Here is a 20112-nt window from a genome sequence, read left to right as displayed (position 1 = left end):
TTCAGCAACCACTTGGATAAATGCTTTGGTCCTTCATTTGACTCCATATATCTCATTCTTTTTATGTTTTATTATTACTTATATCTATCTATTTAGCTTATAGATAACTGTTAGTAGGCCAAGCCAACTTTCTTTTGGCAGCGTGGCCCAGTTGTTAACCAATCACTTTGCATAATAAGTGTTGTAAGTGTTGTAACAAAGTATCGATCAGATATATTTACACTGAGCCAGTTACCAGTACAACTGCATGTAGCCCGGCCAGCACGAAGGGTTACTGTGCTTCTATGCAGATCAATCAACAACTTACCAAGCAGTTGAATTTTCCTCTGTAGTTCTGTTATTTGGTCATGAAGAGGAGGTTTTATGGCCTCTTCGCTGAAGGGCATTTTCACCACGCACTTATCATAAAGCTAAATAATATACAAAGTACCGTTTAGCGTGTTTTTAAACCACGAGAAGGGCCTCTGCTTGAGCGGATTTGGCGTGAAAACACAGAGCGCCTCTCTAACCCTAACCCTGTTGCCTAGCGACCGGTACACTTCCCGTCAGACCGAGGCTCGAGGACTGCGGACAGAGCTCGAGGTTGCCAAGTCGAGGGCAGAACAACACGATCTGCTGACGACGGTCCATCAAATAGGGAGCAATTAAAAGACATTCATTCTGCAAGCCCGAATAGAGTGACATTCAGTAATTGTAGGCTACAGTAGCCTTCATGTTGAGTAAATGAAAAGCTACTTGTGTAGTTGTGGAAAAAAAACACTTTAATTATTTACATTCTGCTCCACTTAAAAGCAACATTTCCACACTTCTCTTGAAGTTCTCTTTGACATTTCCACTTGAACTGAATTGTTACAAAATATGCATGCATTAGGTCAAGTAAACAACAGTAAAAAACTTCAGTCCAAACTAATCACTTTTCTGTATGGTTTCACTATAATACTGCTTTTAGAACATTAAAAATGTAAAAAAAAAAAGAAAAAAAAAAGAAAGAAAGTCTAATACATTAAAAAAATGTCTATTTCCTTTGGTAAGTTTCAGTAATGTACTGCAGCATTCAACTATAATACAGAGCTCAACAACAATAGCAATGAAAAAGAACATTAACTGAATTAATTATTAATTGAAGTACCACGTAGGTTCAGTCAGACACGACAATGAGGATGCAGCTTGCCGTCAGCTCACGTTATGCCGATCTCTTCAGGCAACATCTGGACTGTCCCTCCTAAAGACCTCTTCATCCCCACTACCCCCCTATACAGTTTCTCTACTGTAAATATACAAATTAAAAAAAAAAAGTAATCCTTCCTTCTTCTAGCATTGTGACTGCTAATGGCTCCTGGTCCTAGCATAGATTTGTTTTTCTTATGATGACTGATGTACTTGTTGCAAGTCGCTTTGGATAAAGGTATCTGCTAAATGTCAAAAATGTAAATGTAAATGTAATACCCTCTCCTTACTTTCCTGTCTCTCTCCACTGTCTCTATCATATAATAAAGATGAAAAATGTAAGAGTGGGAACATTAAACAAAGCATTAAGGCATAACGTTCAGCAATCATTCAAATGAAATATGTAACGTAAGATAAGAATCTGTTTGAGAATCTCCCAGGATGAGCAAATTCTCATTTAACACGGATGGCAGTATTATGGGCTGTTGAAGTGTGATACTGGGCCAAAACAAACGAACAAAAGTTTAGTTTTGAGTTGGTGGGACTCCAGACAATCGCATCACAAAATTGAAATACAAAAAAAAAGGAACAATCAAATGAGGTTACAGTTTTTTAAGGCAAATGTGGGCTGCAAAAAGTAAAACACTCGAACAAGGAAACAACCATAAATTGCATGAATGACAATATGTTATAATGTGAATGAATACAACTTTTTTTGAAGCAGTAAGGCAGAGTGGAACTCCCTGTAGCCTATACAACAACATGATCTTAAGGCACACTATATACACAGAACACTACACAGGCACGACGGTTTAACATGGCAGCTGAACTTCATTTCCCTCTGTTCTCTTTACATAGACACACACACACACACACACACACACACACACACACACACACACACACACACACACGCACATGCACGCACGCACGCACACACACGCACACGCACACGCGAGCACACACACTCCATCAGGCTTGGGTTCAGTCAACAGTCTTGGTCTCCTCGTTGGACTTCTTCAGGATGGTGAGCAGGTTCTGGGACATGAAGTAGGGCCTATCTGCAGTGCCATCGTTACGTTCCAGGTCCTCCACTGTCACATTGAGAGAAGGCATGAGATGAGCCAGGATAATAACACACTAACCAAAGCTTCAAATCAGACGATCTCTAAATCTACTCCATGGAGGGTTTTTCATAAAGCAGGAGTTGGCAAGCTAACTTCCCAAAATGGTCTGAAACAGTAAATTGAGTCATTTCTTATTCATAACAAAAGAGCTGGGTATCTCATTTGTCCTGCTCTATGAAATATTACACTATCCTCCAACGTGACTGTACTGACAACATACATTGAATAGAAACTCACCGTTCTGTCTTCCTCCCAATGGCCTCTCATATGACATTAATGTATTTACACACAAAAAGCTATTTTGCGATCAATACAATGCAACTTTAATCAATAACTGCACCCAACAAATGCAAATTGAGTGGAATGTATTATACGTGAAAGTACTACTTCAATTACAACGTTCACAATGTGATACATCTTAACAGAAACACTAATACAACATTGAGAGGTTAGTGTTAGTTTCAGTAAAGCACTCAATAGGCGATGTTAACATCATGCAGCACAGAAATAGGGAAGAGATAGGTAGAGAAAGAGACAAAGAAAGAGAGACAGAGCGAGAGAGAGAGAGGGAGAGAAAGAGACAGAGAGAGAGAAAGAGACAGAGAGAGAGAGAGAGAGAAAGAGACAGAGCGAGAGAGAGAGAGAGAGACAAAGGCAAGTGGGGTCAGTAAACAGTAAACAGGGCTTGCAGATCTGAGAGGTCAAAACGGTTGCGTCACTGCAACACAATCACAGCAATTATGTCAGTCCAAAATACCAAGGCAAGTAGGTGGCGTTCCAATACACTGAATCCAAACACATGATCTTGGCTGGAGTGGCGCCTCAATGGGTACAAGACGGAGCAACGTAAAGAAGTACATACATAAAGTAACTGTACTGTACACAAATGTTATTTGTTTGTTCGGAGAAACAAACAAAATCTATTGTCATATCAAAGGGTTTTTGTATGGACCATTTGGCGTCAGCTGGTAATCAAGGTAAACAGCGAAAAATGTCACCATTAATTGAGATGTTTCTTTTGACTGTAAACATGGCATTAGTGTGTGATTCATAATGCATTGATTTTAAGACAATAACTATGAACAACAGTAGTCAGGCACAGGTTCAGCAACTCACAATTTCTACAGATCCTCACGATACAAACCGACACTGCCTAGAACCAACACAAACAAAAGAACACTATTTTCAAGCTACAGAGATGCACTGGGCTTAGATCTGCTTCAACCGTTACATGAGGACCTTTGCTAAAACAAGCTACCCTTAATATAACCCTGTGGGTAGCTATGTGTGTGGCAAATCTGCATTTCATCTGGTCATACATTGAACTAGTCCGAATCACACGGTCGTCGTCGGTGACTTTAGGACTGTACCACACGGCACACAGGCTATGAGGTTCACCATCCCTCACTTTCCTTATCCTTTAATCATATCTGGTACTTAAACTACTCCTGGGGTGTGGTAGGAGGGTCTCCCTCTTTGGGTTTCTCCTCTTCCGGTTTCTTTTCCTCGTTCTCTTCTTTCTCAGGCTCTGCGGACGGGGCGTCCTCCTCTACAGGCGTGGCCACTTTTGTTCCCTTTTCTTCCTCTGGTTCCTTCACTTCGGGTTCTTTAACTTCCGGTTCCTTGTCTTGAGACTTCTCCTCTTGTGGTTCCTCTACTTCAGTTGTCTCCTTCAGGGGTTTCTCCTCTTCGTTATCCTGTGTGAGCACACCTTGCTGTTTCAGTTGTATCTCTCCATCCTGCTGTTGGAGAGGTATTTCCTCCTCAACTGTGACTTGGTCAGCTTGCAGTGTATCTTGTGTACCTGGCTGCTCTGCATCATCTTTGTCATCTTCCACTACCTTTGTTTTGGAGAGAATCTCGTGGAGCTCCACGGACATGAAATATGGCCTGTCTTCAGACCCGTCATTTCTCTCCAGGTCTTCGCCTTTTGAGTGTGTGTGTGTGTGTGCGTGCGTGCGTGTGTGTGTGTGAGTGTGCGTGCGTGCGTGTGTGTGTGTGTGTGTTTTATGAGGTTAATGTTTCATTGATTGGGTTAGTGGAAAAATACAACAGAACCAAAAAGTGTGGAAAAGGAAGGAAGGTGTGAGAATAAAACGTGAGGTGTGAAAGAAAGAAGGGAAGGAGGGAAAAAGAGACAAAGAGGCGAAAAGTCAGAAACATGGCAGGTACAGTATAAAGGGAATCTCAGATAAAGGAGTATTTCAGATTTGGAAAGTTGAGTACGAGTGATTGAAATTAGCACGCAATGAAATATTTCATTCAAAAACACTATGGCATCGTTTCAATGGGGGGGGGGGGAGGGGGGGGGGGGGACGCTAAATAGAGTGTTACTCACAGAAGCAGAGGAAGAGTGTGTCAACACACATGGCGTACACGCTGAAGAACCCGTGGGCGATGAGGTAGGACCCTACCACCACGGTCTGGACACAGATAGAGTCACATAGAGTCCAATGTTATCAACAGGTAAACAATCTACAATGGTATACTGACTATGAAAGGTCTACTGAAGCACTGTGTCTCACCAGAATAGGAACCCAGTAGTAGTTGAGAGAAGGAGCGGTCTGCTCCACGGCCTTGATCCTCCCAGAGAAGAAGAAGAAGGAGCAGATTCCTGCGCAGAGAGGAAAAGCTTATGATTCGAAGGAAGTGAGGGCTACAGCACCAACAAGTTTCTCTGCTTGTTTTGTCGATGTCGTGCACATTTCATAACTGATGGAGTGTGTGTGTGTGTGTGTGTGTGTGTGTGTGTGTGTGTGTGTGTGTGTGTGTGTGTGTGTGTGTGTGTGTGTGTGTGTGTGTGTGTGTGTTCTGACTTGAAGCAGTGGTGAGTGACGTGTGATCAGTAAAGAAGGAAGTGTCCATCTCAGGTCTTTCCTACCTAGAAAGTGATGGATTGTATTGGTGATGAAATGCATACTACATATGTATGTGTAGACTCAAGCACCACTTACCCACAATCCCAACAATGAGGAGCTTTCCCAAGAATAGCAGGAAATCAGTCACCTTGTCCAAGACAGCCACCCTGCAGAGAGAACAGAGAAATGAATAGTATTTCAGTCAAAGAGACGGAATCCCAACTGACGTTTACCTACGAGCCGAGATGAAATCATCATAATGCTCTCCAGCAACGGTCGTGAAGTGTATGGAATTCGGTGAGTCAGAGGTCGACACTCACCTGACGATATTCCTCATGAGGAGGAAGAAGGCATCTCTGGCTGAGGGACAAAAGCTTTTGCCATATATCGCCACCTAAAAGGCATGGGTGGTGTTATAAACAAAGAACATCATTCAAGGGTCCTCAGTACAGAATCTCTCACATTAGATACACCTAAACATTAAGCTTAATCAAGTCTCAACCGGCTGTGTAAAAAAAATATTAAGGGGCAATGTATATATTTGTAATAATAATGTACCAGCCAAATTATAATGATAATTGATATTGTATTGATTCAGTCGTGTTGATCAACACACCATGATGTAGGCGTTCCTGTTGAGGAACTTGATGAATTTCTCCAGGCACCAGAAGCAGCACTTCAGGCAGCTGAGCATGAACCTGGCACACTTGTTCTGGGCACCTAGCGGTGGAGGCACAAAGAACAGACCAGAGAGAATAGAGGCCTGGTGTTAGAAACACTATTTCCTTATTTGATAAAGGCTGTTTTTTCAGCATCATACCCCCACTACCCCCCCCTGTACTAACCCTAACCCCAACCCTAGAGACCTCTTCACCCCTACTACCCCCCTGTACAAGTTCTCTCCTGTAAAAAAAAAGGCTTCTGGCATTACGACTGCCAATGGCCCCTGGTGTGAGCATTGATTGCTTTGTCTTATGATGACTGTTGGATAGATGATTCACTTCCTTAAACAATTGTATTTGTTGTAAGTCGCTTTGGATAAAGGCATCTGCTAAATGCCATAAATGTAAAATGTAAATGTATCAGAAATAAATTGAGGAGGATCTACAGTGCATTTCTCTTTAAAGTCCCACTTTTGTATTTGACCTAAATATGTGACCTACATTCACCGAACACTTTATTAGGAACACTTTATTTATCACAACATCTGGTTCCACAGACCACAGGAGAACATAACTTGACCCCCAAGAGGAAGTAACAGCTTTGCACATGGAGCAGGAAACTTTACAACACCTCACCTTTGAGCTTGTGGTCCAGGTACTCCAGGACAACCCTGATGACCTGGACCAGGGACAGGATGAGGGAGCCGAAGGCCAGGGAGCCAGTGTGGTACCTGGGCAGGTGATTAAGAATAAGAGGGTCAAGGAGAGAGGAGTGAAGGCGATAGAGGAACTCCTAATAAGGGTAGGGTAAAAGCATATCTCATTACACAAATTAAATAAGTTTATATGTGCAATATATTGCTATCTCTTCTCGTGACTGTTGACAAACACACACACACACACACACACACACACACACACACGGGCCAACAACAACAACAACAACAACAACAACAACAACAACAACAACAACTCTAACCTGAGGGCCCGGCCGAGTGAGGAGAAGATGGGGTTGGCGGGAATGTCCTCAGGCTTCTTGAAGGCCCAGTAGTAGGAGGCGAAGGCCCCAGACAGAGTCACCTGTCCCAGTGCTGTGACAAAGTTAGCACACCAGAAGAACAGGAAGACGTTGTAGAACTGGAACAGAATGAGGTATTTGTGGTAGTAGGTCTCTCCGCCGTAGAAGGCAAACAGGCACTCTGCGTCAGGGCACACTGTTGTTATGTTGGTGGTGTTGAATGTCTGGAACAGAGGGAGAAGGCACTGTGAAATTAGCACTAGCAGAAGGATTTCTGCATATTGAAAAAAGGTAGTTAGGTAGATGTCAGATTCACTTGACACGGCGGGCCTCAATGTGCATGTGCAACATTTGTAAAATTGGGGTGTCGGCATCTTTACCTTAATATTTCTAATAGATGCAATGAGAAATACTCCAATGGGGGTCTTGAATACTGCGTCTAGCATTTCCATGATACGCAATGCAGTTTCAAACACGCTGATTGAATAATTACAGTTTTCTCAAAACCACTGTTAAAATCGAGTTGCAATAAAGATCATGCTGTAGAGTATTCTGAGTTGTAAGGTATTTTTTGCCCTGCTCAGCGCCATTGCTGAATCAAACTGGGGCCTCTATGTACAATTTCTAATGTACTGTATAACTGTGGTAGATAGGGTGTAACAGGGAGATCTAGTGGTGGCTCACCTCAGGGTTGCAGGTGTCCCTGGAGTACTCACACTCGGTGGTGTTGAACACTTTGTAAACCTGGTCGTTTGAGGTGGATAGGAAGCTAGCCCAGGCAGTCAAGGAGATTATCACAACAAGTGAATAAACAACAAGTAAATACTCCACTTATCTGCACTTCAATTTTAATGGATACATATAGTATCACCAACTAGACCTGCTGACAAGTCATCTAGTCACACTTCACAATGACAAGGAGACATTCACTTTGACGACAAAGGAGGCACTATTGTTATGGACAGTGGAAGGATACACAGCAGTGATGCCCCAGTAGGCGATCACCAGGGCCAAGAGGGCAAAGGTCAGCAGAGGGTAGAACAGCGATGACATCACGTGACCAACAGCCCTTTATTGGAAAAAAAAAAGAAAAGAAAAAATGGTTAGGTCACTGAGAGAGCCATCTAACAGTTACTGTGACAGAGACACAGAAAAGCAGATTACATTTCCCATAATGCTGATTTGATGTACAAATACATTGCATCAGACTGTGATTAAAATATTGCAATCCTCTTTTGTTTGTTTGTGCTGCGTGCCTGTGTATCTATACTAGAGGATGTAGAAATCAGAGGACGGGCTCATTGTAGTGCATGGAATGGAATGAGGAATGGTATCAAACACCTGTGATACCTGTGAATATAGTGATCTATGTTGATTTAGACGTAATGTCTGTGTGTGCCTCTGGGAATAATTCCACTACATTATTCATCATGTCTCTCATCCCAAGTCAACCCAGTGTATTCTGCATGTCTGTTATGCATAGGCTGTAATGAATGTCCTATCTAAGCACAGCACACCTCCTTGATCTGGCTGAATCCCCACCCACCCACCCCTGTGCTACTGTACTGTGTCTGTGTGTTTCTGTACTACAAGTCATGAAAGTGTTCTAAGTCTAAGACAGTGGTCCCATAGGTCTGACCTGCTGGCCTCCTTGATGAGGGCGATGGCGATGAGGACTCTCTTCCTGAGGAAGATGAGCAGCAGGATGATGACCACCTCCACTATGGCCAGGATGATCACTAAGAGACGGAGACGGTGAGGGGGGGGGAAAGTCATTAGAAAGTCCACATGCTGGGGTCCTGTGTGTGTGTGTGTGTGTGTGTGTGTGTGTGTGTGTGTGTGTGTGTGTGTGCGTGGGTGTGTGTGACTCACTGAATGCCAGCCATGTCTGTCTGATCTGCAGGTACACGCCAAAGTCTGTCTGCAGTCCCAGGTCTCGGATGGTGACATCAGCGCCAGGTTCGCCCTTGAGGCTGCGATACTCCATTAAGCAGTGAAAAATACCTAGCAGACCATCACAACGTGTTGAGCCAATCAGAGAGAGTCATAAATGTAGTCAGAACTGGGTGAAAACACCACACACATCTGACAATGAAATACTATCCTAGGGTAGGTTTTGCGAAAGCGACCATCTCTCCTCCGTGGCAAAGAATGAATTCAAAACCATGACAGTGCTACAACGTTTTTGTCAAACTCACCCGGAAGGTATTTTGAATTGTATATCTGATACAGTCATACAGGTCATACAGTCGTTTTTTTTAGCTAGATAGGAGAGAGAAGTGAAGTCGTACCGTATCCGATGACCAGTATTACCATGATGATCATGACCCAGACCATCACCCCAGCCAGGTAACGCAGGAGGACGATGAAGATGAGACTGACAATCATGGCGATCACCAGCCCACTGGAGGAGGCCAGAGACGTCACATTCAGTCCACTCACACAGCATAGCATGTATGCATGCCTACTGCACTTTACGCGAATACGAAGACTCCTACGCTACTTTGTGTTGTAAGTAAAGAAAAGGAGTCACATTTTTTTTTTTTAAATCTATCACGAAATACTGTAGATTCTACATATAAAATCTCCTCATGCGGTTTTGTGTTTGTAAGTTCAACGTCAACAACACTACAGCAACTCACAGCAAGATCCAGTGCCAGGACTCGGTGTAGTCCTCAAAGATCCGCATGGCCACCTGACGAGCTTCCACCACCACGTTGGACTTCCTGCAATCAAAACAAGTCCACTTAATAACAATAACAACAAGTCCACTGGCAAGGCTGCGACTGTACTATCACGTATTACATTATACATACTATCATGAGACATGTGACTATCACACAACATAATGTTATATATATACATATATATATAATATTATTATTACATATACAGTACCAGTCAAAAGTTTGGACACAAACTTGCCAAGAGTGTGCAAAGCTGTCATCAAAGCAAAAGGTGGCTACTTTGAAGAATCTAAAATACAAACCATGTTCTGGTTTGTTTAACACGTTTTTGTTTACTACATAATTCCATATGTGTTCCTTCATAGTTTTGATGTCTTCAATATTAATCTACAATGTAGAAAATAAAGAAAAACCATTGAATGAGAAGGTGTGGCCAAACTTTTGACTGGTACTGTATCTCATACACATCTTATGAGACATATATTTAATGTCTACTGTGTTATGGATGGCAATAGCTTAGTTGGTAGTGTCTGAATTTTAGCTTGAACTGCAGTGAAGCTGGGTTAGTGCTTACTTGGATGCTTCCAGGAGATCTGTGGCGTTGACATTCTCCCCGTCTCCGCTGTCAAAAGTAGTCTGGTTTCCCACGACGATCTTTCCACCTTTCATGGTGCCCAGGGCTGGGAGGCAGCGGCGGGTGACTGGAGGGAGAGAAGAGAGGGAGCAGATTAAAAGGAGGAGAAGGGGGAGGGGAGGGGGGGGAGATTAACTCCCTGAATGATGACTTCATGATGGTGTGTTACTGTATGATAATCACTAATTACTGTATGATTCCAGTTCACCTACTGTGTCACAAAATCACACTCTAATACAACTTCAAACACTCAATACTACGTTGACTCACAGGGTTTGCTGGGAACGAGCATGGAAGGGCAGAGGCCATCCCTCAGGATCTCAGGGACACTCTGGAGGACATACACACGTCAGGGAGGACATAGAAATAGAATGAAAAGAGTAGAAGCAGGACATAGAATGAGATAAGTGGGAACATAGGACGTAGAAATAGAAAGGGAAGAGACCCTCATACCATCTCTGTGAGGGAGGACTCTTCTGACATCATTGTGCGTTGTTGTAAACATCCCTCATCATCAATCTCATAAACAGTATGCTGTATAAGAACTGTGTAGCTTCGCAGTTACATTTTCCTGAAAAAAATGTGCCTCTATATATACCTATCCAAAATGTCACTCACCATTTTGGAGAAGTCCACTCCTTCCTTGCAGAATTGCTTGTAGTATTCCTGGGTCCCTTTGGTCAGGTAGGCTTTCAGCAATGTTGTGTGGTCCGTGGGACATTTTTCCACACATAACTAAGCGCCCAAATAAAGACAGAAAAATGTCCAAGTTCAAGCTAATCAATAAATAAAGTCAAGGAAAGCTATCCAAGCAAAATCCAAACCATTACAATGTGAAATTTGAATACGGTTTGGGAAGCCCTACGAACATGATATTCTATGGGAGGGAGAGAAAGAGAAATCTGAGAAAGAGAGGGTGAGGGAGAGAGAGAGAGGGAGAGGGAGAGGGAGAGGGAGAGGGAGAGGGAGAGAGAGAGAGAGAGAGAGAGAGAGAGAAAGAGAGAGAGAGAGAGAGATGGACATAGTGAGAGAGAGGGAGAGAGAGAGGGAGAGAGAGAGAGACAAACAGAGAGAAAGAGAGATAGACAGAATCAAGTAATGGAGAGAAGGAGAAATAGACAGAGATGAGGGCATGGTTGAACTCTGACCTGAGTGGTGGGGCATTGGAACTCCAGCAGCACCAGGGGACTGGCACACTTCAGGATGTTGAAGTAGAACAGGAGGGGCTTCTTCCTGTGTAGGGAAACAGGGCACTTTAATAGACCAATGACAGAGAGGCAGACAGGGAAGTGATGGGAGAATTGGAGGTTGTTTTGAGACTTGGGTTTCCTGTGCGTACTGGATTTAGCGTAACACCTGTGTTGTGTATAATTTGTCATGTGTTTGGTGGTGTGATGTTGTGAAAGGCAGACAGGGAAGCTACATGGGAGAATTAGTGGTTGCTTTGAGACTTGGGTTTCCTGTGTGTACTGGACTTGCCATGTGTTTGGTGGTTTGATGTTGAATAATGTATTGGCACATGCATTGTGTGTTCTTATACCAGATGCCACACCCGGAGTTCCCCTTGGGATTATGAAGTTATTCATATACATAATTCAAAACAATAGTTGGTTAGGGGGATAATCAAAGGGCCTTACTCCAGGGGAGTTCCTGCCTGGCCACAGAACTGTCCTCTGCTGTCGGTGGGGTAGATCACCTTCCTGGGGTCTCCCTGGGACCAGGCTGGGGGAGGAGAACAACCATACTGGCTCATAACAGAATAGCACTTTATTTGTCCATTTGTTTCAACAGAAATGTGTGTGTGCGTGCGTGTGTGTGTGTGTGCGTATCCACCCAGACAACACACAAACCCACATTACACTTGGGAGGAGCACAAGTACCACCGTCCCCCTATCTGATCCCTCACACCTCTCTCTAACCACCGCAGTGGTAGAAGCACTTTATTAGAGCCAATCACACTCACCCACTATTCCCACGGCGAAGTAGCCCAGCAGGGCCAGGATGAAGATGATACAGCAGAGGACATCTGTGCAGCCCCTACAGACCACAGGGAGAGAGAGAGAGAGAGAGACAGAGAGAGAGAGAGAGAGAGAGAGAGAGAGAGAGAGAGAGAGAGGGAGAGAGAGAGAGAGAGAGAGAGAGAGAGGGAGAGAGACAGAGAGAGAGAGAGAGAGAGAGAGAGAGAGAGAGAGAGAGAGAGAGAGAGAGAGAGAGAGGAGGTGACGTTAACTGAAAGAGCAGAGACTCTTTTGTTTAGTTTAGTTGATTAGGATCCCCATTAGCTGTTGCTACGGCAGCAAGTTACTCACACATGACAGCACAGAAGAGTTATGGACAAGTTATAGACAAGTTATAGACATGTTATAGACAAGAGTAACACAGTTATAGACCTGATGCTGTATTAGTCATATATATAATACAGCATGTAATACACCAGTAATAATGCCTCAGTAGCAACACAGGGGTCAACGGCCGTCTAAGCTGAGAGTGAGACTCTTACCTGTTATGGATGGGGCCTTTGAAAGTAGGGTCGAACTTCCTGGATTCACCTGTGGACAAGCAGAGTTGAGTATTTTGTAACATTTATTCAAAGGTGTGTGTGTGTGTGTGTGTGTGTGTGTGTGTGTGTGTGTGTGTGTGTGTGTGTGTGTGTATATGTGTGTGTGTGTGTGTGTGTGTGTGTGTGTGTGTGTGTGTGCGTGTGTGTGTGTGTAGGCGTGGCCGTGCCCGTGTATGCAAGTGTGTGTGTATGTAATGACAAAGCTGGCACACATTTTCCATAACAAAAGGATTCTCCCGCCAGGCTGATGTGTCTAGCAACCTACAAAATGGCTCCCTGGTGACTCAGAGCTCCCTGTGGACATTCCCAGGAGCCATAGTAACACCTCCACGACTACAAGGCGGCAGCACTTGATCATCAGCCAGCAATGTTTTTCAACACCGTCTTCAAAACACGACATACAAATGTCCAAATGTTCCAAATGCAGCGCACATTACATATATTGACTAATCAAAACATCTTAGTCAGCTTGTGAATCTTCCAAGAAATTACCCACAGTAACTGGTATGTGTCAACATTGTATTTCCTGTTGCAGCTATTCTTTTGAGAACTACACAGATACTTTACATCAGACGTCAAAAATGTTTTAAAACACTTGATAAAAGCATCATGTTACTTGGATATCCAGTACTTAAGAGTGCAATGTGAAGGCTGTCTGAGCATGTTGTTGGGCATGATATACTGGTCTGTCAACATGAGATATAACGGTGTTTCTGCCAACACAAGATAGGAAAAACGCCCTTTTCCTTCACATGGCAGAACGGTTTGTTTGACTGAACACCATCTAAGAACACAATGGGGGTGCTGGAGCTCACACTGAAAACAATGGCTGCGGTAAACAAAGGATATAAATACTGTTAACCTTCATTTGGACTCAGACACACTTGTTGCAACTATCCAACACAGTGTACCATACAATCCCTGATAAACCCCACTAGGCTGCACACAGCTTTTGCACCATCTCAACCATATATACAGTCAGGTGAATATGAAATCATTCAATCATTCAATCATTCAATCATTCAATCAGTCTAAATACCCAGTCTGTGACAGCAGCATAACAACAACATAACTACTGTGTCTAGCCTACTACTTGTAGCCTACGTCATGAACAAAGGCGGAAAACACAATTCGACCATAAGGCGCTAACAGTACCATGCTTTCGGTGTTTGTCTCCTTCCTTTGCCATTCTCCAGTCACTTCTTCTCTGTTGTTCTTATAAACAAGGTGGCTGTGTTTCTGCGGTGTGCTATGTTGATATGGTGGCTGTGTTTCTGCGGTGTGAGTGCGTTCTCGTCTGGAGTGTGTCTAGAACACCAGTTCACTTCCTTCTTTCGACAAAACACTCATATCAGAAAGAGCCCTACCTTCCTCCTACTCTAGTCTGTCTATACTCTCCCTCCTTCTCCTCGCTCTCTCTTCCTTTCTCTTGCCTCTCTTGATTGGGCTCTTCATCCTGGGAATGGGTAGCACACAGGAGGGTAGGAGAGTAGAGGAGAGGAGAGGTAGCACAACAGTATTGTGTTTTAATCCTCAGAGCACCCCAGCACGCCCCCCCTCTGCTCCCAAATGACTTTGTTGACACGTTTAATTCAGTGGCTTTCAAAGCTACTCTACACAGAGTCCTTGAATCGATTCTGCATCTATGTCCCTAATACAGAAATAGGTGTGGGCGCAAACATCGGGGTGCGAAATGAAACTTCTCTATCACCCTAATGTAAGGAAAAGTGAGCACTGAAAACGCTTGCGTGTGTGTGTGACTCTACAGCACTTGAAGCGCTTCATCATGTTCATCCGTGGCACCAAACCGCTGCAGTTTCCTTCCTGTCGAGGGGATGACAGCACACAGCCCACAACCCACATTGCTGAACACCTGATTTATGCGTGTGCACTGTGAGACCGTAGTCTCTGATCCATAAACGAATAGCCTACTTTCACAGTAAAGACAGCGCACACATTTCCCAGTGTGTTCAGCGTTCTCAAACAACGGCTTGATTGTCAGCGTGCAGTGTGGTCAGCATACTCTGACATGCCCTGCATGGACCTTACGGATGCGAGGCGTCGGGAGTCAGGCGACATCCGATGCCGAGGGGTGATAAGAGCATCCTACATGTTCCCTGGCTCATGCCACCTTCCCCTCCTCCATGGCCATGTGATAGACCGCATAGTGCAGAACATGCTGGAGGACAATACCGGGCTTTGAGAGACAGACCCTGGCCCTGTCTACAAACAACCCAGCAACCCCTACTCCCCAGCCTAGACACTTCTGTGGATCTGTATATATACAGTATATATTAAAAAAAAGACATTGATATGTACGTATGATGTCAATTCTGCCTTGGCAGGCAGAAGACAAGGTGAGGTATTATTTGCCCTGGGACCACCGGCAAGCTGTGGTCCTTCCTCCTTGGAAGATCACACTTGCATTAAAATGGACGTTGACTAGATTGTGTTATCGAACCACTGAAACCAGTCAGCAACATCCCACGGCCCGGCGCCGGTCTACGGACCGTGGGTGTTGAGAAACGCTGGGCTTGAGTACAGGGTTGGGCTTGTAAAGACGACAGACCCCTACGCTGGCTAGGGCTTGTTTCTGGCCCGCCCAGAGGCTGACAGGGGAGAGGAGGAGGAGAGGGAATGATGTCATGATGGATGTGTTCCACTCACCGGCTCTGAGGGATTATCCAATGACCGCCTCCCTGACGACCCTAATGGGTTAGTGGCCAGAGTGGTTAGCGTATCTACTCTGCTATGCTCTAACGTCAATATGCACAATGCCATTGGGGTAGAAGACAATTATTTACGTCTGATTCTCTATGCACGAGGCACCACTGCTATGGCTGTGTAGGATCAGGAATGGCTACTGACACTGGGAGAGTCTGTCAGTGGTATACTTTAGAATTGCAGGTTTTAAAAGGATTGTTCATGAATGTTAAAGATTGAGTGCTACTCCTTCATTGTTAATTAGTTGTTGATACTAATCAATTCTCTGTGTGTACAAAAATAGGATGTTAAAAATAGACTCAGTACATCGTTCAAATCTGTTTAGAGGGAAAAAGTCATGCTGCGTACTTCTAAACTCAACAACCTGAGCTCTCTAAAATCTCCCCTTTGGCAGTCTCTAGAGAAAATGCATCACAAATTCCTGGAGAGAGCGAGCAGGGAGGGAAGGAGTCAGTCCAACTCACAACTTCCTTTTCTGAAGTGTCTCAACTTGCAGGGTGCCAAATCCAGCACACATCCTGCTGGACGCTCTTCTTCTTGCATTCCCCTACATGGTCCACTAGGAGCCACGCAGAACGCACGTACGCACGCACACACACACACACACACACACACACACACACACACACACACACACACACACACATACACGCACAAATCGTCACATCACATCTGTTTGCAGATGAACTGTCAGCCAGCGGCAGTATGACAAAGAGTCATTGTGAAGCAACACACTCTCAGACAGCGTGTGTGTGTGTGTGTGTGTGTGTGTGTGTGTATGTGTGTGTGTGTGTGTGTGTGTGTGTGTAACTGCGCACTGACTTGAGTTGACTCTGTATCCTCTTGACTCACTCTTTTGAGTGGGTACAGTGGGCACTGGGCAGGTCTGGGCAAGCTGTCGCCCGGAGGCTGGCATTTCCACATCCAGCGGCCTACTCAGGCACTCATGAAGCAATCAGTGACGGTAGCTCTACCATCGAAATGACGTACAGTATCAAGATGTGAAACAGCTGACTGAAGCCACAGCCTTCATGCTTTTCAGTGTATGACCCAGTTTATGTGAGTTTATTACCTTTAAGGCTGTGTGGGGGAGGGGAGCAGAGGAAACAAGTTGCTGTCTTGTTTAGATGGGACTAGGATACTGCTCCTCAGGGTTCCCTAATATTAGCCATAGGGGATGTTCCCAAAATGCAGGCATTGTAGAGGCCTACTACTGCTACTACAACTGTATTGACGTTCACTCTGTGTTCATTGTCGTTATTGTGTTCTATCTACACAATAACTGGATGACAATCAAAATACACTTTTGATGGAATGGTATTGACCTTTGATTTCAGAGCTAGCGTTATCAAAATGCTATCTATCTATTGTCAAATTGCCACGACTACGTGGTTCTCAGTTCAGGCTTAGGCTATATGTCTATTCTCACACGAGATAACATGGAGGGGGGGGGGGGGGGGGATTAAGGCAAGAACAACATGAGTGAGGAAACTTCATGACTCAACAGTTCATAAGAACAACAACCCCGAACCCACCCCAACCACGAGTTGCAAAGTGCAGCCACAGAGGTAATCAATCTCAAGACAGAAGTGACATGTGTGACACACGTGCTTTTCTATAGCCATACGTGTGTCACCGAGAAGAGGTGTATGTCTTCTTAATATGTCTTCTCAGTCATACACATGTGGTTATTTTACATGTTGAGTCATGAAGGCTAAGCAGTTGTTATGGCATATCAGTGGTATTCAGCGAATTTATCCGAGGCCACATTTTGTCAACAAAACAATCATCTGTCCCTTCTGTCTGTGTGTGTAAGTGTGAGTGTGAGTGTGAGTGTGTGTGTGTGTGTGTGTGTGTGTGTGTGTGTGAGAGAGAGAGAGAGAGAGAGAGAGAGAGTAATTACCATATGGCACTTACATATTGTAAGGTGTTGTGGCATTGATTTTTGCCAGGACAAAAAGCAAATAGCTTCTGTCTCTAAATGAACGCAGAGAGAGCGCGACAGCCTCACAATGCCTACGGTCGTAGGTCTTCGACATATCATGCTTGTTTTGTTTAAGCATTTTTCTCAACTATACATATCCAATAATAATAAAGACATCACAATATTGTCGCCTAAAGTGCCTTACTCCTTATTCCAGTAGATGACAGGACTAGCACTGAACGCCCATTAACAATGAAGCTTACACGAACGATGTTCTAATTGCAAAGGCAATTTCGGGCATGTAGATAGTTAACTGATAGGTTTAGCCTACATCTGTTATGTGCGGTGAGCGTAAACTAGCCAAATAAGTAAATAGGCCAACGAGCACACTAATTGTTCATTAGAACATAGCGTACTGAAAGCTGCAGCGGCCAGCTCTGGCTGACGGCCGGTTCATTAGGGTGTTTTTCAATGGAAAACATGACTGGCTATTTTGCACCCTGGTTAGGATGTTGTTGTCAAAGATTTAAAGATTACACCCAATGAAGCCAGCTTAAAGATGAGGATGAGACTTAAATCTCTTTGGGACCCATGCGGTCCCCACCCATCACTCTGTCATTGTTTCCATTTCTTCCACCCCCCGTTCTGAGAAAATAAAGAAGCAAAGAGATATGCGAAGAAAGAAGACAATATTTACCATATTTTGGGTCGGGATTCTTTTCCTCTAATTCCATATTTGCTTCCTCTGGCTTCTCGCTGCTACTGATCAAATATTGGACAGGACAGTTACCATGGAAATGTCGGAGAAAAAGGCATCAATAACAGTCAACGATTCTCATTCGCCGTCCAAACGGAGCGTATTGTGGACAGACCATCCCAAACCACGGTGCATTCCATGCCACGGGTGAGAGAACGGGGAACCAATAAGAAGAAGAATACGGATGACTGACAGCTTTGTCAGCCAATTAACTGGGACTATATGGGGGACCAAAACAATTTCTGTCTTGCCGCTACTTCAAAGGAATGTGAGGAGGAGGGGTCCTCTGCTTCTAGCTCACTAATGAATAGACGGACCCAGTTGTATTGTCAAATCATGACAAAGAGCAATTTGTCTTATAAACTATTAATTGAAAAGTTTTTTTTTTTTTTTTTAAATGAACTGCAGGAAGGTGATAATGAGGCTTTTTTTGTACAAAATAATTCACTATTAAATCAGTCTAACCCTCATCAAAGCTTTTAATGTGCCTAGAGGAAACCGGGCGAAAACTTGCATAGCCTACGGACTCTCTTGATGGATACGGCCTTTTTGTTTTGTGGAATGGAATTTAATCCTTCAAAAAACACACTTCATATAATAACAAGTAGACAAGTGTAGCCTATGACACATGCCTGCATACGGTATGTATATCATGTTAAATATAGTGAGATGTTACTCGGAGATCTAAGATAGAAATAGCAGACACACTGCCACAGCAACAGTGTAGTATTACATCACACATGGGTAATTGTGTCTGGTCTGCCCTTCCCTGTTCCTGCTCACAGGGGTGTCATGTGGATGTCCTAGACCATGATTCATCTAAAATCCCCATAAATAATGAAACACTTTGAGCTTCTAATATTTGTTTTCTTGGTCTCTGTCCTCCTTGGGGTAATCGTGTGTGCCTAGTGTGCATTCTGTGTGTTTTACAAGTTTCCACTTGCAAATTAAGATGCAATGGTAATTGGCATGTCATCACTATGGAATCAGTTCATATGCAAACAAATGCAGTCAAAATCACTTTATGCAAACGTTATCTGGATGAAAATACTGCTGACAAAGACAGGGGTGTATTCCAAAGGACACATATTTTTTTTGTAACCTTTATTTATCCAGGTTAGTCTCAGTGAAATAACATGTTTTTTTCAAGAGAGACCTGGTCCAAGACAGCAGCCAAGGAAAACAATATATAATGAATCAATATAAAATGAATAGATATATAGAACCCCACAAACAGTACAAATGCATCTCTCACATCAACTGCAATATGAAACCAGAATATGCCCATACAGCATACAGGAAGATAAAATACATTAATTGAGAGAGAGTACTTTAAAACCTAGAGGTGACACATGATCTTTTACACTGTTATGGCATTGACCACAGACCACACTTGCTGTCCCACCAATAGCATCGCTTGACAATAAACCGTGCTGTAGGGCTACAGTACGCCCAATGAGTGACGTAATTGTTAGGATATTCACAAATGTGTGGCTTCCATGCAATGTAGCTATTACAGTAATGGGAAGGCACAATTGCTACTTAAATACGTTACAATTACAGCCCCAACGTAGATGTAATGCGTTCTTATTTTGAAAAAACAACAACAAGTAGGCCTTTATTGATTATTTAGGATAGGATAGGATAACAGGATAGGGTGGACTTTAATGTCCCGATTGGAACATTTTCGTAGACACACAGTCCTGTTGCTTATGTTTATTCAAATTAATAATATGATTGAAAAAAGGACGAATACATTAGGTATTTTTAATTGCACGATAACTACAGCCGTTCTGTTCCCGCTGGGATCATATATACTGAAAAATGTATGCACTCACTGCAATGTAAGTCGCTTTGGATAAAAGCGTCCTTTTCATATATATTATATTATTATTATATTATATTATTATAGGTGCCCATGGTCTCTTGGACATAGCGATCACTTACGCACTAGCAATGTCACTTATCAAAGTTGTGTGCGCATTCAAACAATC

The 20112-nt window shown here is 43.6% G+C and overlaps 3 protein-coding genes across 5 annotated transcripts in view; 1 reads left to right on the top strand and 2 right to left on the bottom strand.

The window, feature by feature from the left end:
• The window catches only part of odad3 (outer dynein arm docking complex subunit 3), a gene marked incomplete at its 5' end in the record, with an annotated part of 6600 nt that extends 6214 nt beyond the window's left edge, over positions 1-386 (bottom strand). The window contains one exon of the mRNA XM_083693671.1: positions 308-386. Within this exon, the coding sequence (XP_083549797.1) occupies positions 308-386 (79 nt within the window). The remainder of the gene's footprint in view (positions 1-307) is intronic.
• nfil3-5 (nuclear factor, interleukin 3 regulated, member 5) overlaps positions 1-10544 on the top strand; it is a 54293-nt gene extending 43749 nt beyond the window's left edge. Inside the window, exon 3 of the transcript XR_014554869.1 lies at positions 10535-10544. The gene's annotated coding sequence lies outside the window, so the exon portion shown is untranslated. The remainder of the gene's footprint in view (positions 1-10534) is intronic.
• On the bottom strand, positions 744-18197 carry slc44a2 (solute carrier family 44 member 2 (CTL2 blood group)). Of its 3 annotated transcripts, none has more exons than XM_083693543.1 (22): positions 18059-18197; positions 12654-12702; positions 12117-12190; positions 11791-11875; positions 11302-11386; positions 10772-10888; positions 10424-10484; positions 10094-10220; positions 9475-9558; positions 9124-9236; positions 8705-8836; positions 8472-8571; positions 7809-7901; positions 7517-7601; positions 6794-7056; positions 6451-6545; positions 5769-5872; positions 5473-5546; positions 5249-5319; positions 4820-4908; positions 4633-4717; positions 744-4221 (listed from the first exon to the last, which is right to left on the bottom strand). In XM_083693543.1, the coding sequence occupies exons 1-22, from the start codon at positions 18093-18095 to the stop codon at positions 3737-3739; spliced, it is 2508 nt and encodes an 835-aa protein (XP_083549669.1). In that variant the 5' UTR covers positions 18096-18197; the 3' UTR covers positions 744-3736. The 3 variants fall into 3 exon arrangements, with proteins under 3 accessions (XP_083549669.1, XP_083549671.1, XP_083549670.1); XM_083693545.1 differs by having other exon boundaries at positions 744-2261; XM_083693544.1 differs by lacking the exon at positions 18059-18197 and adding an exon at positions 13869-14272.
• Positions 18198-20112: the final 1915 nt, after the last annotated feature.

Source organism: Argentina silus (assembly GCF_951799395.1).
Source record: "Argentina silus genome assembly, chromosome: 22".
Taxonomy (NCBI): Eukaryota; Metazoa; Chordata; class Actinopteri; order Argentiniformes; family Argentinidae; genus Argentina; species Argentina silus.
The sequence above is the reverse complement of the archived record's forward strand: the minus strand, read 5'-3'. Positions and strand labels throughout refer to the sequence as shown.

Coding starts and splice junctions, on each gene's coding strand:
- slc44a2 (XM_083693543.1), bottom strand. CDS start 18,095: ATGGAATTAGAGGAAAAGAATCCCGACCCAAAATATG. Junction 9,237..9,474: donor TCCTGGCACTGGATCTTGCT/GTGAGTTGCTGT, acceptor GGCCTCCTCCAG/TGGGCTGGTGATCGCCATGA. Junction 4,222..4,632: donor CACACTCTTCCTCTGCTTCT/GTGAGTAACACT, acceptor CACACTCAAAAG/GCGAAGACCTGGAGAGAAAT.